The 27593-nt window shown below is 43.9% G+C and overlaps 1 protein-coding gene across 1 annotated transcript in view; it reads right to left on the bottom strand.

Annotated features, from left to right (window-relative positions):
- The window catches only part of LOC143276702 (methionine--tRNA ligase, cytoplasmic-like), a 49839-nt gene extending 24511 nt beyond the window's left edge, over nt 1–25328 (bottom strand). The window contains exons 1-14 of the mRNA XM_076581341.1: nt 25077–25328; nt 23717–23807; nt 22450–22528; nt 20663–20791; nt 19696–19768; nt 18408–18523; nt 17714–17881; nt 16031–16134; nt 11748–11864; nt 9500–9703; nt 9024–9113; nt 7058–7244; nt 4894–5064; nt 1022–1117 (exon numbers count right to left, since the gene is read on the bottom strand). Coding sequence (XP_076437456.1) covers nt 1022–1117; nt 4894–5064; nt 7058–7244; nt 9024–9113; nt 9500–9703; nt 11748–11864; nt 16031–16134; nt 17714–17881; nt 18408–18523; nt 19696–19768; nt 20663–20791; nt 22450–22528; nt 23717–23807; nt 25077–25179 — 1728 coding nt within the window. The 5' untranslated portion in view covers nt 25180–25328. The remainder of the gene's footprint in view (nt 1–1021; nt 1118–4893; nt 5065–7057; nt 7245–9023; nt 9114–9499; nt 9704–11747; nt 11865–16030; nt 16135–17713; nt 17882–18407; nt 18524–19695; nt 19769–20662; nt 20792–22449; nt 22529–23716; nt 23808–25076) is intronic.
- Between the last annotated feature and the right edge of the window lie 2265 nt (nt 25329–27593).

Below are 27593 nucleotides of genomic sequence, written 5' to 3' on the forward strand. Positions count from 1 at the left end.
AAATAAAACTACACGCAGGAAAAAATACAAAAAAAAAAGGGTGGCGCTGTAGTGTAGCGACGCGCTCTCCCTGGGGAGAGCAGCCCGAATTTCACACCGAGAAATCTGATGTGATAAAAATACAAATAAAAGAATCAGTGTGCCTTTATGCCACCTGGGGATATAAACAACAAATAAAAGAATCAGTGTGCACATTAGGATGAGTTGTGAAATTTGTACGTCATCACATGTGGATCAATAACAAAAATAAAATAAAATAAAATAAAATTACATAACATAAAATGAAATGAAACAACAGAATGAAATAAGATAAAATAATATAAAATGAAACAAATTAATCACAGTGCATAATATTATTTTGTAGGCTGTGGAATTGTTCAGGAGAGTTGTGTAAATTGTACATTTCCGCCTGTTACTCCCCAGGTCAGTAATTTATCAATCAAAATCTGCTGACATCTGAGTCAGCAAGCTATCAATGAAAACGCATTGTTATATGAGCTGCATCCCCTAAATTTAAAAGAAAAAAAAGAGGAAAATATATCTACACATAAGCTGCAGCTGTTTATAAACCACAAATGTTACACCAAATTCATGGGCAGCAGCTCGGTTTCTGTTTTCAGTAGCCAGTTCCATCGCCTTCAGTTTGAAAGCTGCATTCTAAGCAATGCGTCATGTCTTCGGCATGATCATGATGAAAGTTGTCTGAGGAAGGGCGACCAACCCGATGTTTCAGGTGCATAAAGGCCGTGTGTGAATTATAGAGTAAAAAATGTGAACAGTTAACACTAGCACACTTTTACAGTGAGTTTTGAATGAAACTTATGAAGCGTGAAAACCAGGTTTTGAAACTGGTGGGAATTTAAAAATGGAATGGAGACGGACAGTGACGCGTGATTTGACCCAAACAAGTCATTGGGAAAACCCGCAACATTGGGAAAATCCACGAACACAAGCCGCAGGGGTCATAGTTAAGGGAAACATTTGCGGCTAACAGTCTGAATTTCACGGGACTGTTCCCCACCTTTGAAGGGCTCTTCCACCACTGTGTCCACTGGTCGGTGTAGTTGGCCGTGATGGAGATGTAGCCGATGGGGGCGTCAAACCACACGTAGAACACCTGACACCACAACAGTACAACACAGTGATGGGGATGTCAAACCACACGTAGAACACCTGACACCACAACAGTACAACACAGTGATGGGGATGTCAAACCACACGTAGAACACCTGACACCACAACAGTACAACACAGTGATGGGGATGTCAAACCACACGTAGAACACCTGACACACAACAGTACAACACAGTGATGGGGATGTCAAACCACACGTAGAACACCTGACACCACAACAGTACAACACACTGATGGGGATGTCAAACCACACGTAGAACACCTGACACCACAACAGTACAACACAGTGACGGGGATGTCAAACCACACGTAGAACACCTGACACCACAACAGTACAACACAGTGATGGGGACGTCAAACCACACGTAGAACACCTGACACCACAACAGTACAACACAGTGATGGGGATGTCAAACCACATGTAGAACACCTGACATCACAACAGTACAACACAGTGATGGGGATGTCAAACCACACGTAGAACACCTGACATCACAACAGTACAACACAGTGATGGGGATGTCAAACCACACGTAGAACACCTGACATCACAACAGTACAACACAGTGATGGGGACGTCAAACCACACGTAGAACACCTGACATCACAACAGTACAACACAGTGATGGGGACGTCAAACCACACGTAGAACACCTGACACCACAACAGTACAACACAGTGATGGGGACGTCAAACCACACGTAGAACACCTGACACCACAACAGTACAACACAGTGATGGGGCTGTCAAACCACACCTAGAACACCTGACATCACAACAGTACAACACAGTGATGGGACTGTCAAACCACACATAGAACACCTGACACCACAACAGTACAACACAGTGATGGGGATGTCAAACCACACGTAGAACACCTGACACCACAACAGTACAACACAGTGAATGGGGACTGTCAAACCACACGTAGAACACCTGACACCACAACAGTGCAACACAGTGATGGGGATGTCAAACCACACGTAGAACACCTGACACCACAACAGTGCAACACAGTGATGGGGATGTCAAACCACACGTAGAACACCTGACACCACAACAGTGCAACACAGTGATGGGGATGTCAAACCACACGTAGAACACCTGACACCACAACAGTACAACACAGTGATGGGGATGTCAAACCACACGTAGAACACCTGACACCACAACAGTGCAACACAGTGATGGGGATGTCAAACCACACGTAGAACACCTGACATCACAACAGTACAACACAACACCTGACACCACAACAGTACAACACAGTGATGGGACTGTCAAACCACACGTAGAACACCTGACACCACAACAGTACAACACAGTGATGGGGACGTCAAACCACATGTAGAACACCTGACACCACAACAGTACAACACAGTGATGGGGATGTCAAACCACACGTAGAACACCTGACACCACAACAGTACAACACAGTGATGGGGATGTCAAACCACACATAGAACACCTGACACCACAACAGTACAACACAGTGATGGGGATGTCAAACCACACGTAGAACACCTGACACCACAACAGTACAACACAGTGATGGGGATGTCAAACCACACGTAGAACACCTGACACCACAACAGTACAACACAGTGATGGGGATGTCAAAGCACACGTAGAACACCTGACACCACAACAGTACAACACAGTGATGGGGATGTCAAAGCACACGTAGAACACCTGACACCACAACAGTACAACACAGTGATGGGGATGTCAAACCACACGTAGAACACCTGACACCACAACAGTACAACACATTGATGGGGATGTCAAACCACACGTAGAACACCTGACACCACAACAGTACAACACAGTGATGGGGATGTCAAACCACACATAGAACACCTGACACCACAACTGTACAACACAGTGATGGGGATGTCAAACCACACGTAGAACACCTGACACCACAACAGTACAACACAGTGATGGGGATGTCAAACCACACGTAGAACACCTGACACCACAACAGTACAACACAGTGATGGGGATGTCAAACCACACGTAGAACACCTGACACCACAACTGTACAACACAGTGATGGGGATGTCAAACCACACATAGAACACCTGACACCACAACTGTACAACACAGTGATGGGGATGTCAAACCACACATAGAACACCTGACACCACAACAGTACAACACAGTGATGGGGATGTCAAACCACACGTAGAACACCTGACACCACAACAGTACAACACAGTGATGGGGATGTCAAACCACACGTAGAACACCTGACACCACAACTGTACAACACAGTGATGGGGATGTCAAACCACACATAGAACACCTGACACCACAACAGTACAACACAGTGACGGGGATGTCAAACCACACGTAGAACACCTGACACCACAACAGTACAACACAGTGATGGGGATGTCAAACCACACGTAGAACACCTGACACCACAACAGTACAACACAGTGATGGGGATGTCAAACCACACGTAGAACACCTGACACCACAACTGTACAACACAGTGATGGGGATGTCAAACCACACGTAGAACACCTGGCATCACAACAGTACAACACAGCGACTTTCACAGCGTTGGCAACAAAGTGGCTCATGCGCGTGTGCACGCATACGCACACACATCAACACCGCATTCTCACATCATCCGACCATCTGACAACTGCCCACCACCCACCTGCGTATCTAAACACCCGCCCACATATATACACACCATCCCCATATCACACATACATCTGCCCACCCATATATACACCAGTGTACACCCATCCCTCCACCACACATATATAATGTATACACACCCACTAAACATGTATACACCCACCCAAGCATAGGTACATCCACCCAATGACACACCAACCTGCATACATGTACACACCCACCCAACCATCAACCCACTCTCACACCCATTCATCACACCCCCATCACACACACACACCCTCCACACAAACACCCACACTACCACCAGTTACAGTCATATGCCTGCCCCACCAAAACTCCACCACACACACACACACAAATACATACACACCCACAAAACCACCACCACCACCACCTCCTCCACCCATCCACCACCCACGCCCACCCACCCTGTCCTCGCACCAATCACACACACATCACGTATCCCCACCCCCACCCCCCGAACCCCCCAACACCTTCCATGAAAACCATCAACCCCCACCCCCACCCACCTTGTCCTTGTACCCATCAAGGGGTACAGTACAGGCGTACCAAAAGTAAGGTCACAACACCCCCCCCCCCCCCACCCTGCCGTAGCACTGCTTTCACCCATACAACCGCGCCTGCAAACTCCTCCCCAAACCACACACACTCCCCGCCCATTCACACACACACCCCACCACCACCCATCACCACCCACCTTAACCTTGTACCCATCCAGCGGTACAGGCGTACCCCATCGTAAGGTCACAACGAACGCACCCCCAATCGCACCACTTCCACCCATCCACCAGCCCTGCAAACTCCCCATACCAGACACAAACCCCCACCCACTGACTCAACAACACACACCCACACACCACCACCTTTCCCATCCATCCATCACCACCACCCACACACCTACACACCTTGTCTTTGTACCCATCCATGGGTACAGGTGTACCACACACCCCACTACCACCACTTTTCCCACCCATCCACCACCACCTACAACCACCCACCTTGTCTTCGCACCCCATCCAGGAGTTCATGTGTACCACACACCCCACCACCACCACCTTCACCATCCATCCACCAACCACCCACCTTGTCCTTGTACCCATCCAGGGGTACGGGTGTACCCCACTTGAGGTCCCGGCTGATGCAGCGAGGTTTGAGCCCGTCACGGATCCAGGAGTTGGTGATGGTGCGGGCGTTGCTGGTCCACGTTCCTGAGGCGTACGCTGCGTCCAGGTGGCGCTTCAGCTGGGGCTCCAACTGGGGGCAGAAAAATAAATCAAACAATGGGGTCCAAACTGGGGGGCAGAAAATGAAATAAAGTAAAATAATGGGGCTCTGAACAGGGACAGAAAATGAAATACAGTAAAACAGTGGGGCTCCAACTGTGGGCAGAAAATGAAATAAAGTTGAATAATGGGTCCCCACCTAGTGACAGAAAATAAAAGAAAATAATGGGGCACCAACCGGGGGTGAAATAATTAAAATAATGGGTCCCCACCTTGTGACAGAAAATCACATAAAGTAAAATAGTGGGGCTCCAACTGGGGGCAGAAAATGAAATAAAGTAAAATAATGGGGCTTTGACTGGGGGCAGAAAATGAAATAAAGTAAAATAATGGGTCCCCACCTAGTGACATAAAATGAAATAAAGTAAAATAATGGGGCGCCTTATAATACTCTGCAACCAAGGCATTGTTACAATCTAACAAAGTGGCGTTGGGGAGAACAGCCCGAATTTCACACAGAGAAATCTGTTGTGACAAAAAGAGTAATACAATACAATGCAATACAATAAATACAATAACCTGTAAATATGGATATTTCTGTCAACCGCTGATTCTTACTACGACTACCACATTTATGGGAGCAGCTGATGTCTGAATGGGAACATTCTTTCGCTAAAACTGGAAATCCAAAACCGGAAAATTTCCGTAGCAAATATCATGAAGGTTTCAAGAAGATGGAGATCAACAGAGGAGACATGCAGGCAGATAAATAAGCATGTGAAGAGTTGATAACATCAGGGCAATGGGCACCACAACTGAGAGTTGAAGAGTTGGACTGAGGGTCCCCGAGTTCAAATCGCAGTCATGGTGCACAGTGGGTTAGGGGTGGGGAATTCCCCAATCTCCCAGGTCAACAAATGTGCAAACTTCCCAGTGCCTGAACCTCCTTTTGTGTGTATATGCATGCAAAAGATCAGATACGCATGTTAAGTATCCCTGAAATCCATGTCAGCGTTCTATGGGTTATGGAAACAAGAACATTCCTGGCATGCATCCCCCCTCTCCCCGAAAACAGAATATGACTGCCTACATGGCGGGGGTAAAAACAGTCATACACATAAAAGCCCACTTGTGTATAAGAGTGAATGCGGCAGTCACAGCCGATGAACGAAGAAGAAAACATCAGGGCCTTGACATCCGATTCAAACGAAGGTGCACACATGCCCAAGACAACGACAGCCATCAATCCGTCAATGCTCCATCAATTCTTAACTCCCCCACCCCATCCCCCCACCCCACTCATTTTCTTTTTATAGTCATTTTGATGTGTACCTCTTAATATGCTGCACTTCATGTATTGTCAGAATCAAAAAGAAAAAAAAAGAGTGCCTACTATTATTCAAACTGCTATGTGCTCAGTGAAACAAAGTATTTTCTACTCCTCCCAGGCCATCTTTGCTATGAAGGTATTAAAACAGCATCTTGTGTGACAGTATTTTCTTCTTTTTTTCCCCCTTTTCTTTTGCAGCCCCATTTCAGTGGCATTACTCCCATGCCGCTCATTCCAAGTTCCCCATACACGCCCACACCTGAGTACGCCTGTTGCAGTCCCAGCGTCAGCAGTCCACAGGGAACCATCGATGTTTGGTCGCCAGGAGGCCACACACCAGAGGAGACCCTGCACAGCTGCTGAGTCACTTCGGTGGTGTTCAGTAGTGCCTGTTCTGATTTAACATACTAGGACACCACCTACTAAACCCCCAACTGACAACAATAATGGCTTAGTCGTGGAGCCAGACTGAGTGAGTGTCCCACCAAGAGAGGAGGAGACCGCCACCACGTCCCTCCAACGATAGCCCCCACGAATCCGCCGACACTGAAGACCTTTACAAGACTCACCCCAAAGTGCGTAAGTGGAGGGGTATTGAAACTGAGGTCACCAAATACGACAGTATTTTCTGTTTTTGTCTGATATGCCTGATTTTAGTAACAACAACAACAAAAACACATTTTATTCATCTCACCTGAGGAAGGTCTAAAAACAGGTGCTGCGAGACACGAGGCGAGGGCGTCTTCTGACACAGTTTGCACCTGGGCTCCTTCAGCTCTGTGGCGTTGATCAGCTTCCCGCAGCCGTCGCACTGATCTCCCCTGGCATCGTCAAAGCCGCACAGGGGGCACACGCCTTCGACAAAGCGATCCGCCAGGAACCTGTGAGACAGAGAGGAGCCTGACTTATCATTTCTATATCTATTCGTTATTTGTATGTATTTCTATGTAATCATTTCTATACCTATTCGTTATTTGTATGTATTTCTATGTAATCATTTCTATATCTATTCGTTATTTGTATGTATTTCTATGTAATCATTTCTATATCTATTTGTTATTTGTATGTATTTCTATGTAATCATTTCTATACCTATTCGTTATTTGTATGTATTTCTATGTATGTAGGACAGTCAGTCATGTCCGACTATGACCACAGGAACAACAGGGGAGGTGACTATGAGGGGTGAACGAAATGTAAAGCGCTTTGAGCAGTATTTCTGGGAAAAAAACGGGCTATATAAATGTCCATTATTATTATCATTGTTATTATTATTACTAGTGTATGACAGTCAGTTGTGTCTGACTATGACCCTCAGAACAGCAGAGCAGGCCTCTGTCCTGATTATCTAGGCTTGAATTTGATTATAGTGGAGATTGTCCTGCCCATGTTACATCCCCACTCTCTTGGTAAAGAGGGTTTTAGGACAATCAGTGTTGGGATGGTCCCCAAAGGCCAACTAGCCCCACAAGGCTGCAGCACTATGAGCCAGAGCAATCTTGCCTCCTTATTTCAGAGTCACAGTCCTTCACTAAAGACTAAGCTGCAAAATGACTCCCCACTGCAGTTGAGAAACTATGGATCACACACCTTTCATTATTATTTTTTTAAATTTATTTTTTGATGCCCCAGCATTTTGTTTTCTGAATTTCCATGATGATGAATGGATGCTGCTGCTATCAGGGTCACAAGACTGTGCCTCTTAATTCATGCAAACATCAACCAGGGCTGAGAGATACAGACACCTGCAGTGTTGGTCAGGAAATTCTAGCAGCACACCCAAATACGCATCCATGAAGTGGATGACCCCTTGACTGTGTGGGTTCCAGTCTTCTCAAAAGAGTCAACAGCACAATCAACTCCCACCAAGGGTTGAAAACCCCTACCTGTTATGGGGGATCGAACCCCCATCCTCCCAACTGTCTCTGCTCAATGGTAATCGCTTCACCATGGCAGCTGGTGAGGAGCTTTATTCACTGTTATTGATCTTTGTTGCTTATTGCACAGCTGACCACAAAAAGACCAGATTATATAAGCTGACTGGACAGTTCATCACCAAAGGTGACTTCAGTCGACGCTGCGGAGTCATGTTAAACAGACTATTTTTCTCATTGTAACTGAGCTTGACACTACAGCCAACTTTCCTGTGTAACAGTTAACTCACCAACCCCCCCCCCCCCCCCTCGGCCGAGTTCAAGGCAAACAAGTCCTCTGTGTTGCTTTGACAAGAACTGAATCATGTGACAGAGCGTTGAGTCTAAGATACTGAAAGGCACTGGGGTGAGCTTTTCACAAAGACAGGCGCAATAGCCGAGTGGTTTAAGCGTTGGACTTTCAATCTGAGGGTCCCGGGTTCGAATCACGGTAACAGCGCCTGGTGGGTAAAGGGTGGAGATTTTTCCCATCTCCCAGGTCAACATGTGTGCAGACCTGCTAGTGCCTGAATCCCCTTCGTGCATGTATGCACGCAGAAGATCAAATACACACGTTAAAGATCCAGTAACCCATGTCAGTGTTTGGTGGGTTATAGAGAAATGAAAATACCCAGCATGCATGAACCATGACAGAGTCATCAGCAAGTCGATGTTGGTCGTGTAATGGAAAGAAGAAGAAGAAGAAGGAGGAATGTGGCAGTGAAAGAGTTAATCCCCCTGACTCACTTATCACAGCTGGCACAATGGAGCTGTTCAACACTGTCCTTGAGGATGAAGCCTCGCTCGTGGAGACGCCAGAAGATGTCCTGGGCGATTCTGTCACAACACAAACCTTCAAACATCACGTCAAAACCAAATCGAATCTGTCAGCATCGCAATCCTGGAAATATCAATGTAAAAATGACATCATCACTGTCAAAGTAACATCATTTCTCTCAACATCACAAACTTTCAAACATCACATCAAAATGACATCATCACTGTCAAAATGACATCATTTCTCTCTACATCACAAACCTTCAAACATCACATGTGAAAATTACATCATTTCTGTCAACATCACCACACACAAACACAACGCTACAATTCACACATTACACTACACTAGACTGCCCTACACCACAGTATACACACACACACACACACACCCAGACCCACCCACCCAAACACCCTCACACACACACAAATTCCCCTCTCCTTACTCTGTCTGCTGCTTGGTGGTGGTTCTTCCGAAGAAGTCAAAGTCGATGTTGAACCACTGATAGATCTCTGTGTGCAGCTTGTTGTATTTATCACAGATCTGCTTGGGTGTCACCCCCTCCTCCAACGCTTTTGTTTCTGTTGCTGTTCCGTACTCGTCCGTTCCGCAGATGTACAGGACATTGTAGTTTCGCAGTCGGCAAAACCTGGAACAGCAGTTGATAACTTTACGTGATATGTTTTGTTTGAAGTTTTGAGGTGTGAAGACTTCAAAATACAGCAATCAGCATTAATTAACCAGCTGATAAAACTCATGTGGAGGTTCAGAGTCTGACATAATTTTCTCATGATGCAATGAGCGCTGAAGCTTTGAAAGGAAGACCAACAGCAAAACACATTACTCTGAGACGAACAATTTCATTGGCCAATTGTCACATAATATGATAATGTAAATGCCAGTAAGGTAATAAATGTACGATCATTATTGTTTTTGTTCATGTTTCACAGATCTTTAATCATACAGGTCTCTCTCTCTCTCTCCCTCTTGGACTCCCATACCACTCATGCTGACGTGTTCTCAAACTATCCACCATTTTACCAATATATGTACCCAAACTGTTCATCCCTTAACCCACACATGTACCCAAACTGTCCACCCATTAACCCACACACATACCCAAACTGTCCACCCCTCAACCCACACATGTACCCAAACTGCCCACCCCTCAACCCACACATGTACCCAAACTGTCCACCCCTCAACCCACACATGTACCCAAACCATCTACCCCTCAACCCACACATGTACCCAAACCATCTACCCCTCAACCCACACATGTACCCAAACTGTCCACCCCTTAACCCACACATGTACCCAAACTGTCCACCCCTCAACCCACACATGTACCCAAACTGTCCACCCCTCAACCCACACATGTATCCAAACTGTCCACCCCTTAACCCACACATGTACCCAAACTGCCCACCCCTCAACCCACACATGTATCCAAACTGTCCACCTCTCAACCCACACATGTATCCAAACTGTCCACCCCTTAACCCACACATGTATCCAAACTGTCCACCCCTCAACCCACACATGTACCCAAACCATCTACCCCTCAACCCACACATGCATCCAAACTGTCCACCCCTCAACCCACACATGTACCCAAACCATCTACCCCTCAACCCACACATGTACCCAAACCATCTACCCCTCAACCCACACATGTACCCAAACCATCTACCCCTCAACCCACACTTGTACCCAAACTGTCCACCCCTCAACCCACACATGTATCCAAACTGTCCACCCCTTAACCCACACATGTACCCAAACTGTCCACCCCTCAACCCACACATGTACCCAAACCATCTACCCCTCAACCCACACATGTACCCAAACTGTCCACCCCTCAACCCACACATGTACCCAAACCATCTACCCCTCAACCCACACATGTACCCAAACTGTCCACCCCTCAACCCACACATGTACCCAAACCATCTACCCCTCAACCCACACATGTACCCAAACCATCTACCCCTCAACCCACACATGTACCCAAACTGTCCACCCCTCAACCCACACATGTACCCAAACTATCCACCCCTCAACCCACACATGTACCCAAACCATCTACCCCTCAACCCACACATGTACCCAAACTGTCCACCCCTCAACCCACACATGTACCCAAACTGTCCACCCCTCAACCCACACATGTACCCAAACTGCCCACCCCTCAACCCACACATGTACCCAAACTGCCCACCCCTCAACCCACACATGTATCCAAACTGTCCACCCCTTAAGCCACACATGTACCCAAACTGTTCACCCCTCAACCCACACATGTACCCAAACCATCTACCCCTCAACCCACACATGTACCCAAACTGTCCACCCCTTAACCCACACATGTACCCAAACCATCTACCCCTCAACCCACACATGTACCCAAACCATCTACTACTCAACCCACACACGTACCCAAACTGTCCAGACTTAAACCACACATGTACCCAAATTGTCCACCCCTCAACCCACACATGTACCCAAACTGTCCACCCCTTAACCCACACATGTACCCAAACTGCCTACCCCTCAACCCACACATGTACCCAAACTGACCACCCTTAACCCACACATGTACCCAAACTGCTGCCCTCAACCTACCTAAACACATGTACCCAAACTGCCCACCCTCTGAACCACACCAACACCCACCAAAACTTTCTACCCACCTGGAGAAAACGTCAGCTGACAGAACGCAGCCAATGATGTTGCCCAGATGGGGGACGTTGTTCACGTAAGGGAGAGCACTGGTGATGAGGATGTTCCGCTTGTCTTTCTTGGGTAGGCTGCATCCGGAGCACAGGAAATAAAGTAGGAACAAATTTTTGATTGGCTGATATGAACACTTCTTCTTATGCAACACCAATCCTTGGTCAAAGACCAAGCTATAAACGCTTTACAAATTAATACAGAATCATCTGCATAGCAAGCTGCTACTGTGGGCAGAGCTGAATAACAGCTGCCTGTAGATGCTCATCATTCATTTCCAATGACTGAATGAATCCTGGAGGTGGATAAATAAGTGTTTGAAGAGTGAATGTACCAATAAATGCATGAATTCATCAAACAAGGGGGAACTAATGAACATATTAATGTATGCATGAACTTGCTGGAGAAGTAGATATTTGAAGAAGATATGAATGACTGAATGTACAGACCAATGCATGAACTTATTAAAGAAAGGAAATAAAATGAATGAAAGAACAAAATGAATGATTGAACAAATGAATGAATTCTGTGGATGAATAAATACATGTCTGAAGAAGACATGAGTGAGTGACTGAACTGATGAATGTTATGAACTGATTCACAAAACTGTCACATTAATTAAAATGAAGTTCTAAAACTAAGAACCGAGACTCTTGCATGCATGATTACCAGAATTCTCATTCCATCAAGATCGACCCATAGTAATATAACAACTCTTATCATCATCATCACCACCATCATGATGTTTATCGTTATCTTCATCACAGCCTTTCTTCTTCTGCGTTCACTCGTATGCACACGAGTGGGCTTTTACGTGTATGACCGTTTTTACCCCGCCATGTAGGCAGCCATACTCCGTTTTCGGGGGTGTGCATGCTGGGTATGTTCTTGTTTCCATAACCCACCGAACGCCGACATGGATTACAGGATCTTTAACGTGCGTATCTGATCTTCTGCTTGCATATACACACGAAGGGGGTTCAGACACTAGCAGGTCTGCACATATGCTGACCTGGGAGATCGTAAAAATCTCCACCCTTTACCCACCAGGCGCCATCACCGTGATTCGAACCCGGGACCCTCAGATTGACAGTCCAACGCTTTAACCACTCGGCTATTGCACCCGTCATCACAGCCTTTCAATTCAATTAAATCCCGAAACCATCATCTCTGAGGATATCTCCACTCAAAATCGTGGAGGCACCATGCAGAATCAGCAAGGCGAACTTCTGATCCAGTGACCAGGGTTCAATTCTCCGATTTCGACCTGGTGTCTTGTCTTTCAGAAAGGCACTTTGCTCTGACTTTCCCCACTCCACCCATGTGTGAATGGGCACATGACTTTGGTTGGGGAAGGTTAAAACAGCAGGAGAGGGTCGGGCCCCGCCTTCCTATGCCTAGCCCTGGACACAGTGGACATGAATTCACCACCCTGATGGCTGTACAGGGGTATGGAACCTTTAATCTAAACACCCGAAATCACTGCCACCGATGTCACTGTTGTCATGACGATCATCGTTACTGTTCTTATCATCACTCTTCTCCTGCTGTGTTTGTGACCTGCGACTCCCATGTTCCTTTGTATACATACATGATCATAGGAACTAAACAAAAACTGTCTTCCATCACAACTGACACAATCAAACTTGGCAGTACACCCATCCCTCTTTCCACGTCAGTCAGGAACCTCGGTGCTGTCCTTGACAATACACTGTCCATGCAAAAATTTATCAGTCAGACATGTCAGTCCCGCATCAGTGCCGTCCGGAAATATCTGTCCACTGACGCAACATCTAGACTTGTCGTTTCTCTCATTCTCTCTCGCCTTGACTACTGTAACTCTCTATTGTCTGGTTTGCCTGCTTCATCCATTCAGTCCCTTCAGAGCATACAAAACTCTGCTGCCCGACTCCATCCTCAGAAAGAAAAGATCTGAGCACATCACTCCTCTTTTGCAACATCTCCACTGGCTCCCTGTCTCACACTGAATAAAGTACAAGATCAGCACTCTATGTTATAAATGTATTCACAAAACTGCCCCTTCCTATCTCTGTGGCTGCCTTCACCTCTACACTCCATCTCGCTCACTACGATCGGCTTCAGATCCACTCTGTTTACGCATACCAGATTCAAACACTTGACTGTTGGCCGCCATTCTTTCTCTGTCTCTGGACCTTGCGATTGGAATGAACTTCCTCTTTCGCTTCGTCAAGTCTCCACTCTCAGCTCTTTCAAGTCTGGCCTTAAAACCCACCTCTTCCCAAAATAGCCTCCCTTGCCTGCCCTTCCTCGTCTTTAGTTTCTACAGTTTTAGAGTTATGCATGTGTGTGAATGACTGGTGCGAAAGCGCTTTGGTTTGTCTCTGCACAAGATTCAGCGCTATATAAAAACCATTATTATTATTATTGTTATTATGAACGAGTGGGCTTTTGTGTGTACGACCATTTTTACTGAACAAATGTAGGCAACCACATTCTGTCTTTGGGGATGTGCATGCTGGGTATGTTTTCACACCCCACTGAATGCTAACATGTATCACAGGATGTTTGATCAATCAATCGTATCACCTATCCTTAAAAAAAAACCCTGGAAATTTGGCTCATGGGCAACAAGTTAGCATGAGATAGTACATCATCTCTTGTTCACCACCATCATCATCACCACCATTATCTCTCAATAACCACCACCATCTCCTATTCACCAACATCATCTTTCATCTCATCCACAATTCCCATCATCTCTCATTCATCACCATAATCACCACCACCATCTCTCATTCATCACCATCGTCTATCATTCATCACCATCATTATCTCTCATTCATCACCACCATCTCTCATTCATCACCATCGTCTATCATTCATCACCATCATTATCTCTCATTCATCACCATCTCTCATTCATTACCATCATCTCTCATTCACCACCACCATCTCTCTTTCATCACCATCATCTCCCATTCATCACCACCATCTCTCACTCACCACCACCATCTCTCATTCACCACCATCTCTCATTCATTACCATAATCTCCCATTCATCACCACCATCTCTCATTCACCACCACCATCTCTCATTCATCACTATCATCATCACCACCATCTCCCATTCATCACCACCATCTCTCATTCACCACTATCATCATCATCACCATCTCTCATTCACCACCACCATCTCTCATTCACCACCATCATCACCATCATCTCTCATTCACCACCACCACCATCATCTCTCATTCACCACCACCATCATCTCTCATTCACCACTATCATCATCATCACCACCATCTCTCATTCACCACCATCATCATCACCATCATCTCTCATTCACCACCACCATCATCATCACCATCATCTCTCATTCACCACCACCTCTCATTCATCACCACCACCACCTCCTATTCACCACCATCATCTCTCAATCACCATCACCATCATTACCACAATCTTTCATTCACCACCGCCATCATCACCATCATCTCTCTTTCATCAAATACCACCATCTCTCATTCACCACCACCATCTCTCATTCTCCATTACCATCAACACCACCATCATTTCTCATTCACCACCATCTCCTATTCACCACCATCTCTCACCATTACCATCATCACCACCATCATCATCACTCATTCACCACCACCATCATAATCACCATCTCTATATCACCACCACTATCATCATCACCATCTCTAATTCACCACCACTATCATCATCACCATATCTCATTCACCACCACCATCATCATCACCATCTCTAATTCACCACCACTATCATCATCACCATATCTCATTCACCACCACCATCATCATCACAATCTCTCATTCACCACCACCACCACTCATTCACCACCATCATCTCTCATTCACCACTATCACCACCACCACCACTCATTCACCACCACCACAATCATCACTCATTCACCACCACCATCATCACTCATTCACCACCACCATCATCACTCATTCACCACCATCATCATCATCACCACCATCACTCATTCACCACCACCACCATCATCACTCATTCACCACCATCATCTCTCATTCACCACTATCATCATCACCATATCTCATTCACCACCACCATCATCATCACCATCACTCATTCACCACCATCATCTCTCATTCACCACTATCATCACCACCACCATCATCACTCATTCACCACCACCATCATTCATTCACCACCACCATCATCACCATCACTCATTCACCACCATCATCACCAGTCCACCACTCACACAGGGTGATGACGGGGGGTGGGTGTGGGGAAATTCTTGGCGTTGGTGTTCCAGGCTTTCACTGCAGCCTCTGCCTCTTCTGCCGGTACTCTCTCCATCGGTACCTGATCAAAAGTGAAAAACAAACAGATGCACTTCTTCTTCTTCTTCGTGGGCTGCAACTCCCATGTTTACTCATATGTACACGAGTAGGCTTTTATATGTATGACAAGTTTTTACCCCGCAATGTAGGCAGTCATACTCCGTTTTCGAGGGGGGGGTGCATGATGGGTATGTTCTTGTTTCCATAACCCACCGAACGCTGACATGGATTACAGGATCTTTAACGTGCGTATTTGATCTTCTGCTTGCGTATACACACGAAGGGGGTTCAGGCACAAGCTGGTCTGCACGTATGTTGACCTGGGAGATCGGAAAACTCCCCACCCTTTACCCATCAGGTGCCGCTACAGAGATTCAAAGCCTGGACCCTAATATTGTCCAACGCTTTTACCAATCAGCTACTGCACCCGTCTAAACAGATGCAATAATTATTATTATCAACAAGAAGGTCTTTTTAAAGTACGGTAATAATAATAACTGGCCCAATGCTCTGCTAATATCACAGACTGACATAAGCTTACAGTAGGGCCAACAGCAAAGTGAGAGCTGTACGATCAATGGTTTCTCCACTGCAATCGGAAGTCATTTACAGCTTCGTCTTTTGTGAAGGACTGTGGCTCTGAAATTAGGAGGCAAGATTGCACTGGCTCTTAGTGCTGCAGCCTTGGGGGCTAGCTGGCTTTTGGGAACCATCCCAACACTGACTGTCCTAAAAACCACTGAGAGAGAGTGGGGATGTAACTTGGGGCAAGACACTCTCCACTATAATAAAATTCTAGCCCAGGTAGTCAGGACAGCAGATGCCTTCCCTGCTGTTCTGGTGGTCATAGCTGGACATGACTGGCTATCATACAATAGTAATAATTATAATGATGATGGACATCTTTACAGCACTTTTTTTTTCCAGAAATACTGCTCAACGTGCTTTACATTTCCTTCACCCCACCTGCCCCTACTCTCTCCAAATCCCCCCCCCCCCCCCACCACCACACCCCCCTCGACCCCTCAAACACACACACAGACGTGCCAGATTACACTCATGCACAGTACCTCCACTGAATAACGACCCACCCACCCATGATGCCCTCTAGAAGACACCTCATTTTCATTATCAGTATTATCATCATCATCATTATTACTACTGCAGCTATTCAGCATTCCTACATATTCCTACAAATCTGAGAGAACAACGACAGAAGTCCATACTTTTTTTTTCCAAAACCTTGCATGACATTTTCCAGTTCTGAGTCCAGTTCATTTCTGCATCATATTGTGAATTCTGTATAAAAATGACAACAACAACAAAAACAGGACAGCACAACACAAGGGAGATTATCTAAAGACATCAGAGTGGAGAGAAATGTACAGATCAACTGACTTGTTACGTTGCTGGATTTTTTTTTTACGTTGTTTTGAGGTGTTCAAGATAAAAATCAGTCAGCTCGAAACCTATTTTATGTCACTGAACAACCAGATCTTAGGGTGTTTTTTTTTTTTATTCACTCTCTCTCACGCACACAATGTCCCTCCCACACACACACAAAAACCCTACAAAAAACAAAAAAACCCCCTCTTACTCACCTCAGGGTTCTCAGTTGAAGCCTTGTTGGCAGCAGGAGGTTTGGCAGCTGCAGCCTTCGCACTCTGTCCTTTGGCACTCTGACCTTTGGCTTCCTTGGCCGGCTGAGCATCCTTGACCTTGACTGTGGAGGCTGAGGAGATGGGGACTGGCTGACTCGACAAAGAATCCTAAAAAAAAAAAAAAAAAAAAAAAAAAAAAAAAAAAAAAAAGGAATTGTACACATCGTCTATGTTGAAAAACTGCACTCTGGTTAAATATTTCTCTTTGGAGAGCTGACTGAACGTTGTTCAGGAAAGTCAGTTTATCAACACACACAAGATCACACACACACAGTGCAATCTGCATATGCACACACACACACACACACACACACACACACTCACAAACACACACACACACACTCACAAACACACACATACACCTTCTCTAATTCATATATACTACACAAAAACATCCATGTGATCTCTCTCACATGGAGACATATGCACAAGCACACACACATGCAAATACACACACACACACTCATACCATCACTCCCTATTCATACACACACACACACAACAGCGACAATTCTACTGAGATGACATTTGCCCAAAAGCACATTTACACACACACACACACACACACATACCACACCCACTCACATGTTTACATGAAAACCCAAACAAACAAACCAATGAAAGACTCACTCACCTTGAATGCAGTGACCCCTTGACCCCCGGTGACCTTTTTCACTGCATCCTGCACTGCTGGCACCGTCTCCATGGCAACTGTCCACGCCTTAACTGCCGGATACTTGTCCAACATTGCTGATCCACAATGTCATTTCATTGTTATTATATAAATCATTATTATTTATATAATTATGATACAAAGCACTTAAAAAAAATTTTTTTATTTTTTTTTTTTATTAAAGCACTAAAGCATTTATAAAAGCTTATCAAAGCACTATAAAGTATTATATAAATCATTATAATATATAAGCTATATTCTTTTTATTGTTGAATAAATCATCATAAAACAAATCATGATTGTACAGATCATTAAACACTTTATATAAATGATCACGACATGCATCAATACTGAATCATCGCCATGCAAATCATCATCGTCACACATTACACAAACCATCACCATGTAAAATATTATATAAGTTATATATAAATCAACATTATATAAATCGTTATTATCTTTAATCAGCATCATTATTATTGAACTATTAGGACTGCAACATAATTCTATTATGCTCACCATTACCTCCTCATCCCTCCTAGTCTGACAAAAAAAAACAACAACAAACAAACAAACAACAACAAAAAAACAAACAAACAAAAGTCTCCACCCTCCCCGCCCACATGAAACTCACAAAAGGGAATTCATTTACAACTTATAAGACCATCAGTGGAAGTGTGGGTGTTATGGACCTGCTGATCTTATGTAATGAATGAGGTTCAAATTCCTGCTCCTAGCAAACGTAAAAGAATCCAACTTAAAAGAATCCGATGTGAGACACTATTTGTCTCTGGGAACATTTTGCAGAACAGTATATATAAAAATGGGAAAAAACCCAACAACCTACAACCCACAACATCATAAAAAAAAATTTAAAAAAATTGAGATGAAATTACCCTGTGACAGTATGCTCTCAGTGTTGCGACTGTCTAAATCTTCAGACAAATTTGCTGCCACAAGGTGACTCAATACAATAATAATAACAATAGTAATAATATAAAAAAAATGGAATAATAATATCAACTGCAACATCAACAACAGTAATAATAATAACAATAACAACAATAATATCAATAATAATAAATATATCTATATAGCTATCAATCGTGCAAAGATACAATTCAAAGTGCTTGAAATGACCATCAACTGACAATAGAGCACTTCCTTCCATTCCAGTTTTGCAACAAACACACACACACACACACACACACACACAGACACACACACACACACACATTAAGCTATTCACCTCCGAAGGCCTTTTCCTGACTCAGGGGGTAGAGAGTTCCAAAGACGACAATATCAGCTGCACTCACGTCAGACTGAAATGCACACAGGTGTCACTCATTTTACTACATGCAACCATTAACCCCATTTCATCCCCAAGTAAAACTTCACAATCTGCTGCTCCAGACTTAAGTCATTTTCAAACGGTGAACCTTGAAGGCAATCTTTTTCACCTTCTAGCTGTGTTTTTTCCTTGTCTGTGTGCTTGCTGCCCCATCATCTGCACCGTTTCAATGGCATTACTCCCATATTCCAAGTCCTCCGTACACGGCCACACCCGGGTTCGTCTGTCGCAGTCCCAGTGCCGGCAGTCCACAGGGAGCCATCGATGTTAGGTTGCCAAGAAGCCACACACCACAGGAGACCCTGCACTGCTGCTGAGTCACTAAGGTGGTGTTCAGTAGTGCCTGTTCTGATTTAAAGTACGAAGGACACCCACCTACTAAGCCCCCTACTGACGACAATAATGGCTTAGTTCTGGAGCCAGACTGAGTGAGCATCTTCTACTCACCATCTACTTTGTGAGTGTATACATTCAAACACATCACACCTTATTGAGGTGGGTTCCACAGTATGGTCAATGTTACAACAAAACATGTCTGTCAAACACTCTTTATCTCTTCCTGCTAAGAGCAATTGCTTTTTTTTCCACAAAGATGGAGAATGGCTACCTGAATGGTAGGGTGAAACTTTCAGAAAATAAATTCATGATGAAAGCCATGTTTTGTAAAAATTAGTGCTTTCTTGTTTATTTCTGACTGATCATAGCCTCAGTTCTGTGCATGTGTGCATCAAACTTAATCATGTGCATGCAAGTGTGCATGTGTGCCTATGCGCATATGTGTGCATGCATGTGCACGCCAGTTTGTGCACTTACGCAAATTTGTGCATCAATATAAAATCTAGAAGAAAACATTTCCTGTACTCACCCCAACAAGATGACCTTGACCTTTCAATTTCTTTTCCAGTTCGGCCAACAGGGGGGTCAAGAGTTCAAGCAGCTCTTTCTCGGCACGACCATGACCCACTGTCGCTACCAAATAAGGCACTGCCACTGGCTGCACACGTCACAAATTATGATCGTGAAACAGTGCTGACAAACAGACATGAAAAGGGTAAATTTAGATTTAAAAAAAACAACAACAAAAAAAACATAAAAGGCCATGAATATATATACATGTATGAAATTTTAACTGATAAAAAATGCTGACATATACAGCAATGAAAAAATATTTGTAAAAACAAAAAAGCTGTTATAAAATATAAATGTTACTAAAATAAATATGAAAATAAACATGTTAAAAATGCTGATCCAAAAAAGACATGAAAATAAATAGTTTTTTTTATTTTTTAAAAGCTACTATAGACATGAAAATAAGTATTTGTTAAAAAAGTTCTGACATAAAATTACACGAAAAGAAATATTAACAATAACATATATAATACACACAGTCATAAATTTATAGGAGCAATAGCAAAGTAATCATTCACTGAGTCCGTTCCTGTAGCAGAAAATATATTCAGCTGAGTGACTTCACTTCGTCTTCAACTTCTAGCCAGCTCAAAGCACAGAACGAAAATAAAATAAAATAGAATAAATAACACATACATAAATAAAAATCCGGGCTAAAATTCCAACCCCAAAATCTTACCACCAGGAACACATGATGTAAAAATCAGGAATACACCAAAATTGTGAAGAAATTTTCTTAACAACACATAATAATTACATATTTGTATTTGTATTTCTTTTTATCACAACAGATTTCTCTGTGTGAAATTCGGGCTGCTCTCCCCAGGGAGAGCGCGTCGCTACACTACAGTGCCACCCATTTTTTGTATTTTTTTCCCCTGCATGTAGTTTTATTTGTTTTTCCTATCGAAGTGGATTTTTCTACAGAATTTTGCCAGGAACAATCCTTTTGTTGTCGTGAGTTCTTTTACGTGCGCTAAGTGCGGTTTATCGTCTCATCCGAATGACTAGTGTCCAGACCACCACTCAAGGTCTAATGGAGGGGGAGAAAATATCGGCGGCTAAACTGTGATTCGAACCAGCGCGCTCAGATTCTCTCGCTTCCTAGGCTGACGCGTTATCTCTAGGCCATCACTCCACTCCACATATTTATGTGATGCTGTGCATGTATGGACATGTATACATGATGTTCACACACACACACACACACACACACACACAAAACCCCTCACTGAAAAAATAAGAAATCATCACACTGTTCACAGCCATTCTGACTGATGGATAATTCGCACTAGCAGTGAGTGCACAAATAAAGAAAAAAATGTCCGTTCTATCCTCGATGCATACATGGTCATCATGTGTTTATTTTTTCCTAAAAGTCTGGCAGCATCAATTTTTTTTTTCATGGCCAGGTTTGGTTCTTAACAAAATTTCAGTTTACAAAATGTTGCAACACTCTACAACAAAGGCTCCAAGCATGAATAACATTTCTATGCAAAATTCTCATGAATGTAACTAGATTCCTCAAGAAATCAAAATAGAGATCTGTATCATCAACTGTACATAATTTTCATGAATACTAAAAACAGAAACAACAGATAAAAAAAAAGAGTCAAAGTAACAAAGAACAAAACAAACCATATTAAAAAACAACAATGAAAAAAACCAAAAAAACAAGCCCACTTAACAGTAACAACAACAAAAGAAAAGAAAAACCCTAATAAAGAGTGACAGAATACTCACAATCAGATTGGTTGTCTCCCATTCCATCCACTGCTGATCCTCATCCGAGACTGACTGCCCTCCCTTGGATAGTAAATAACTGGAGGAAAGGTAAATAACATTTTTTTAATTGAGGAAATATGAAATGCTGATACTTGTGCTTGTACATGAAAGAAAATGGAAAAAAAAGTATTTTCTTGACTTTTTACTGCAGACTTTTTCATGACTGAGATGGACTTTTGGTAAGCACTGACAAGAGTGGGACAATTTTTGAAGTCTCATTCTTAAAATTAATGAAGTACTACAATAAGTACAAAATGCAACATACACACACATGTATATATATATACCTTTTCATGAGTATGGTCTATCTGTTCAGTCTTTTCTCTCCCTCTGTGTGTGTGTGTGCGTGTGCGTGTGTGTGTGTGTATGTGTGTGTGTGTGTGTGTCACTCTGTGTGTGTGTGTGTGTGTGTGTGTGTGTGTGTTAATAAGTAATTAGGTCTTTTTCAGTGAAAGAGGTTTGAACGGTGAAGAAGTAAAGCAAAGCAGAGAGAGACAGAGGCAGAGCCAGAGGCAGACACACACACACACACACACACACGCAGAAGCACACACAGTTACTGATCACATAGTTTCCGTTTCAGTTTCTCAAGAAGATGCCACTATCTGACCAGCAGAATAACCCAGTGCACCTCAGCCTTAAGTGCATGCACCTATCACTATCAGAGAGGATTCCTTCTACAAAATACTGCCAGAAGACAACACTTCTGTTGCCAGAGATTCTTTTTCAGTGCACCAAGTGTGTGTGCTGCAAACAGGACTTTGGTTTATCAACTCATCCGAATAAGAAGACACTGAGTTTGATTTTCCAGTCAAGCTTGGGAAAAGGCACGAGACTGGGATTCAAACCCAGACCCTTGAGACATTATAATGGTAGGTAATGGTAAGTGTCTTAAACATTCTGCTACCTTCCACCCTAATCATGAATAATGTAAAGGTGAACCTAGTATCAGAACCCTTATCATAATAATTATAAATATGTCAATTTAATATTCATAATAACTATAAATCTATGAATATAATATTTATGCATATTCATGTATCTCTTTTAACTTGTATAAATGTCGTATAGAGTGATTATTGCCTGTGCAATCCTCACAGTCAAAATATTGAATAAACTTGAAAAAAAACAACCAACTATTAATACATTTTCAAAAACAAAAAATGAACAACAAGAAACAAAAACAAAAAAGCCTTAAAACACACACACACAAACACACTCTTACCTGACAGCTGCATTGCTGGAGAAGAAAAACCTGTTGGGGAACACCTCCAGCACAGGCAGACGGCTGTCTTTCAGGTAAGGCACAACTTTACCTGTCACACATCACACAAGAGCTAATTTTCAAAAGATAACGTTATATGTATATGTATATATATATCTTCCTCTTCTTCCTTTGTGGGCTGCAACTTCCATGTTCACTTGCATGTTTTCGCTTGGGCTTTTACATGTATGACCATTTTCACCCCACCATGTAGGTAGCCATACTCCATTTTCGGGGATATATGTATAAATAACAATTATATATATATATATATATATATATATATATATATATATATATATATATATGTCTGTATATTATATATATATGTATATATATATATATATGTCTGTATATATGTGTACAATGTGTGTGTGTGTGTGTGTGTGTGTGTGTGTGTGTGTGTGTGTGTGGAGGGGGGCTGGCATACTATATGTGCACATGTATGTTTTAATGTTTATGACTTTATTTAAATATCTGTAAGCACTGAGCGTGCGTGCATGTGTATGTGTGGCTTGCTAGTTCCATTCTTAAGTGTGTGTGTACATATATCTGTAACACCTAAGTAATGTGTTGTGACTAAAACCAAATGTTTCATAAATCACCAAGAACATATTTCTGGATAATGTGATATATTGTAAGTATAGATTATTTGTTCACATAATTAGTATCTAATTAGTTTATTGCAACATTTCAGCAAACTGGAACATCAACTGACAAGAACAAAAAAAGAGAGACTTGACTATGACGTTATGTTTCCTCCCTCTTCCATCTCCCTACCCACTCTCCAACCTCATTCCTAGTGATGATCAACTTATGGACCAGCACTCAGCTTGCTCAGTCATATCAAATTTCACACACACACACACACTTTACCTTCAAAATGCCTAAATATACTAAGATAAATAAACTGCAGATATTTTCACTACACCAACAAGATTTGGTGGAGGGAATGTGATGATGGTCATTCTGTGGAACTGGTACGCTCACATACAATATCAGGCGTGAGGTGTGGTGGCATATGGACAACGAGACAGACAAAAATAGAGTGAGAGGAAGGTCAAGACTCGTTCATACACACATAACAATAAGAGACCGGACTACTCACGAGAGAAACTTCAGAAAGATGAGAGTGGGGTAGGCTCTTAGGAATAACAAACAGACGTAGACAAGAGATACACAGTGAGACGCTAAGATGACTGTCAAGACAAAGACAGAGCGATGCTGATATGGAGAGGATATAGGCGGAGTTATCGATAATTATTCCAAATTTTCATACAAAAACTTGCTGACATATGTAGCCTAGCTAACTGTCACTCACTCCCATGTTTCACATCTGTTAGGTCCACCCCAACTCCAGACAGCTTGGACGCCGACAGAACTTTTATCGTTTGAAAGTTTCCTCTGTCCGTGTACAGCTTCATTGTTGAGTCACAAATCCGCCAGCTGCAGTCTCTTTGTGCACGACAACAAAGATGTTGGCCGACAGGAGTTAGCTTTCTTTAAACTTTCGTGAACACCGCTGGTAGTTTCGTCAGCGAAGCACAAAAGCGTGACACAGACAAGGCATGGACGACGTAAGGGAAATAATAATTGTTACAGTCAGAGTTGTGTTTCCTTACATGTTTGGATTCACGAACGCTTTATGGATTTTTTTTTTTTTTCTCTCTCTCTCTCTCTCTCTCTCTCTGCTACAACTCCTCCTACAACAACTACTAAATTATACAAATATAAACGCATCGTAAAACTTCTTCTTCTACTTGACGACCAACTCAGTGGTCTGCCGAGGGACTGATAGGGGAGATGGGGCGCAGGGGTGTGTTCGCATCTCCAGCTGGGTCCGACAGTCCGGGAATACGTCCAGCCGGCACAGCCCTTCTCCCAGAGGGGAATAAAAAGAGAAAAAAAAAGAGAGTGTGTGTGAGTTGGCGGGGGGCCAGGGGTGATGGTAGTGGGGGGTCCACGTGGGGGTGCGGGGCAGCGTGTTCCGTTCTGGGATGATGCGGTGGGGGGGGGGGGGGGGGGGGGGGAGATTATGTCTGTACTGCGACCTGCAAGCAGGGCCCGGTGTCGTAGTAGCAGGGGTTTTTTGTTTGTTTTTTTCCTGGAGTTCAGCCTGCTGTCTGTGGTTTTTGTAGGCAGACTGAGTTGATGGAGACTGTGAGACCAAGGTCTAACTTGTAAAACTCATCTCCAGGCGAGCTTTTTTCTGTCTGACGTAGGGGGTATCAGTTCAGTGAGGCATTGACACTAGAATTCCCTGAGATATTAGTGTCTATGGTTGAGGGAGCTAAGGATGGCCCGGAGTTGACGGCACATGACGTCCGGCTGTCGATGTCGGATAGTCATGGCCCATCTTGTTGCACGGCGCTGCCGCCGGGACATTTTCGACTGATGGCCTGACTGAATGTCACTGGCTGTCTCTCTAGGGATCCTCTACACAGACCGCAGCGTACTGAACTGAGGATAGGTCGAAGAAGGGCCGTTGTACACAGTTTCCTTTGTCTTCTGGTTTCCCATCTTTGGGTCGGTTGCGCCGAAGAAAGCCTCAGCCGAGTTGGGTCTTGTTCAGTAGCTTTGTTAATGTGGGATCCCCCGGCCAGTGCAGGTCGTCTTGGATGTTCACACCAAGATATTTTGTAGTGTTGACGTTTTCCCGGCAGTGGATGGCCATGGAGTTGGCTGGTAGTTTGGTATGATCTTTTCCCTCAGTCTTTCGACTGACACTCAAGGTGGAGCACTCTTGCGGCCCGGGGTGGAATCGCATGACCCGGCCACTGTTTCTCCCAGATGGTAAGCGGTCATGAATCTAGGTCTTCTTGGATACTGATATGCTGATCAGCTTCCCTCTTGATTGTTTCAGTTGCCGTTGCACATCAGTGGTGTCATCTGCAAATCAATCTGGCCTTAGATTTGATGGGCCCGCTTTGGGAGGTCAGTCAGCTGATGTACTAGAAGGAGCGGAGACCGGACAAGGGCCGAGGACGAGCCTGGGGAACACATGACTTGACTGGGATGCACGGTATTCTGAGGTAACTCAGTCCCTGCACAACTGCTTGTTGCCTGTCCTCAACTGAGAAAGGTTTTTTTTGTTTTTTGTTGTTGTTTTTTAAATCCAAAAGCTGATATATGTCTAACTGATTCCATAGCGCTGTAATTCATGTGCAGGCAGCTATAGGGCATGGCTGACATCAGTTGTCAAAGGCATTGTGGAAGTCGAGGACAATTGCATCTACTCAACTGGTCAAGTTCCTCTTTTCCAGCTCGAATGTGGCTTCAGTCGTCAATATCGTAGCCGAGCAGCCGTGCTGCTCCGGCTAGGCAGAGGATACCATTGCTGTAGAGGTACGTCATGATATGCCGTGGCTGGTGATCAGTAACTGATGTGCTCCATCATTTTGCAGGCTACACATGTAAGAGATTGGTTGATAGTTTTCACTGCCTTGTTTTGTTCTCCCTTCTTGAAGACAGGCGTGATGTAAGCCTGCTTTCAGTCGTAATACTTTCTCACAAACAAGCGTGTCAGTGTACACGCCGTAACACACACACACACACACACACACACACACACACACACGTGACACGGAAAAAGGCTGATGCACTTTGACAGAGAGAGAGAGAGAGAGAGAGAGAGAGAGAGAGAGAGAGAGAGAGAGAGAGAGAGAGCAGTTAAAACTAAAGACCTCGATCATTCCCGTCCTTCAAAGATTCAAAGACTCGGAAATATAATCCTTTTACCACTTTTGGGATGTGCCGAGGATACAGTTACAATACACACTCATGCAGTCATAGAATCACAATACAGTCCAACAATGTCACGAAAACAAGCAACTGAAAC

Source organism: Babylonia areolata, chromosome 32 (genome assembly GCF_041734735.1).
Source record: "Babylonia areolata isolate BAREFJ2019XMU chromosome 32, ASM4173473v1, whole genome shotgun sequence".
In the NCBI taxonomy this organism is placed as follows: domain Eukaryota; kingdom Metazoa; phylum Mollusca; class Gastropoda; order Neogastropoda; family Buccinidae; genus Babylonia; species Babylonia areolata.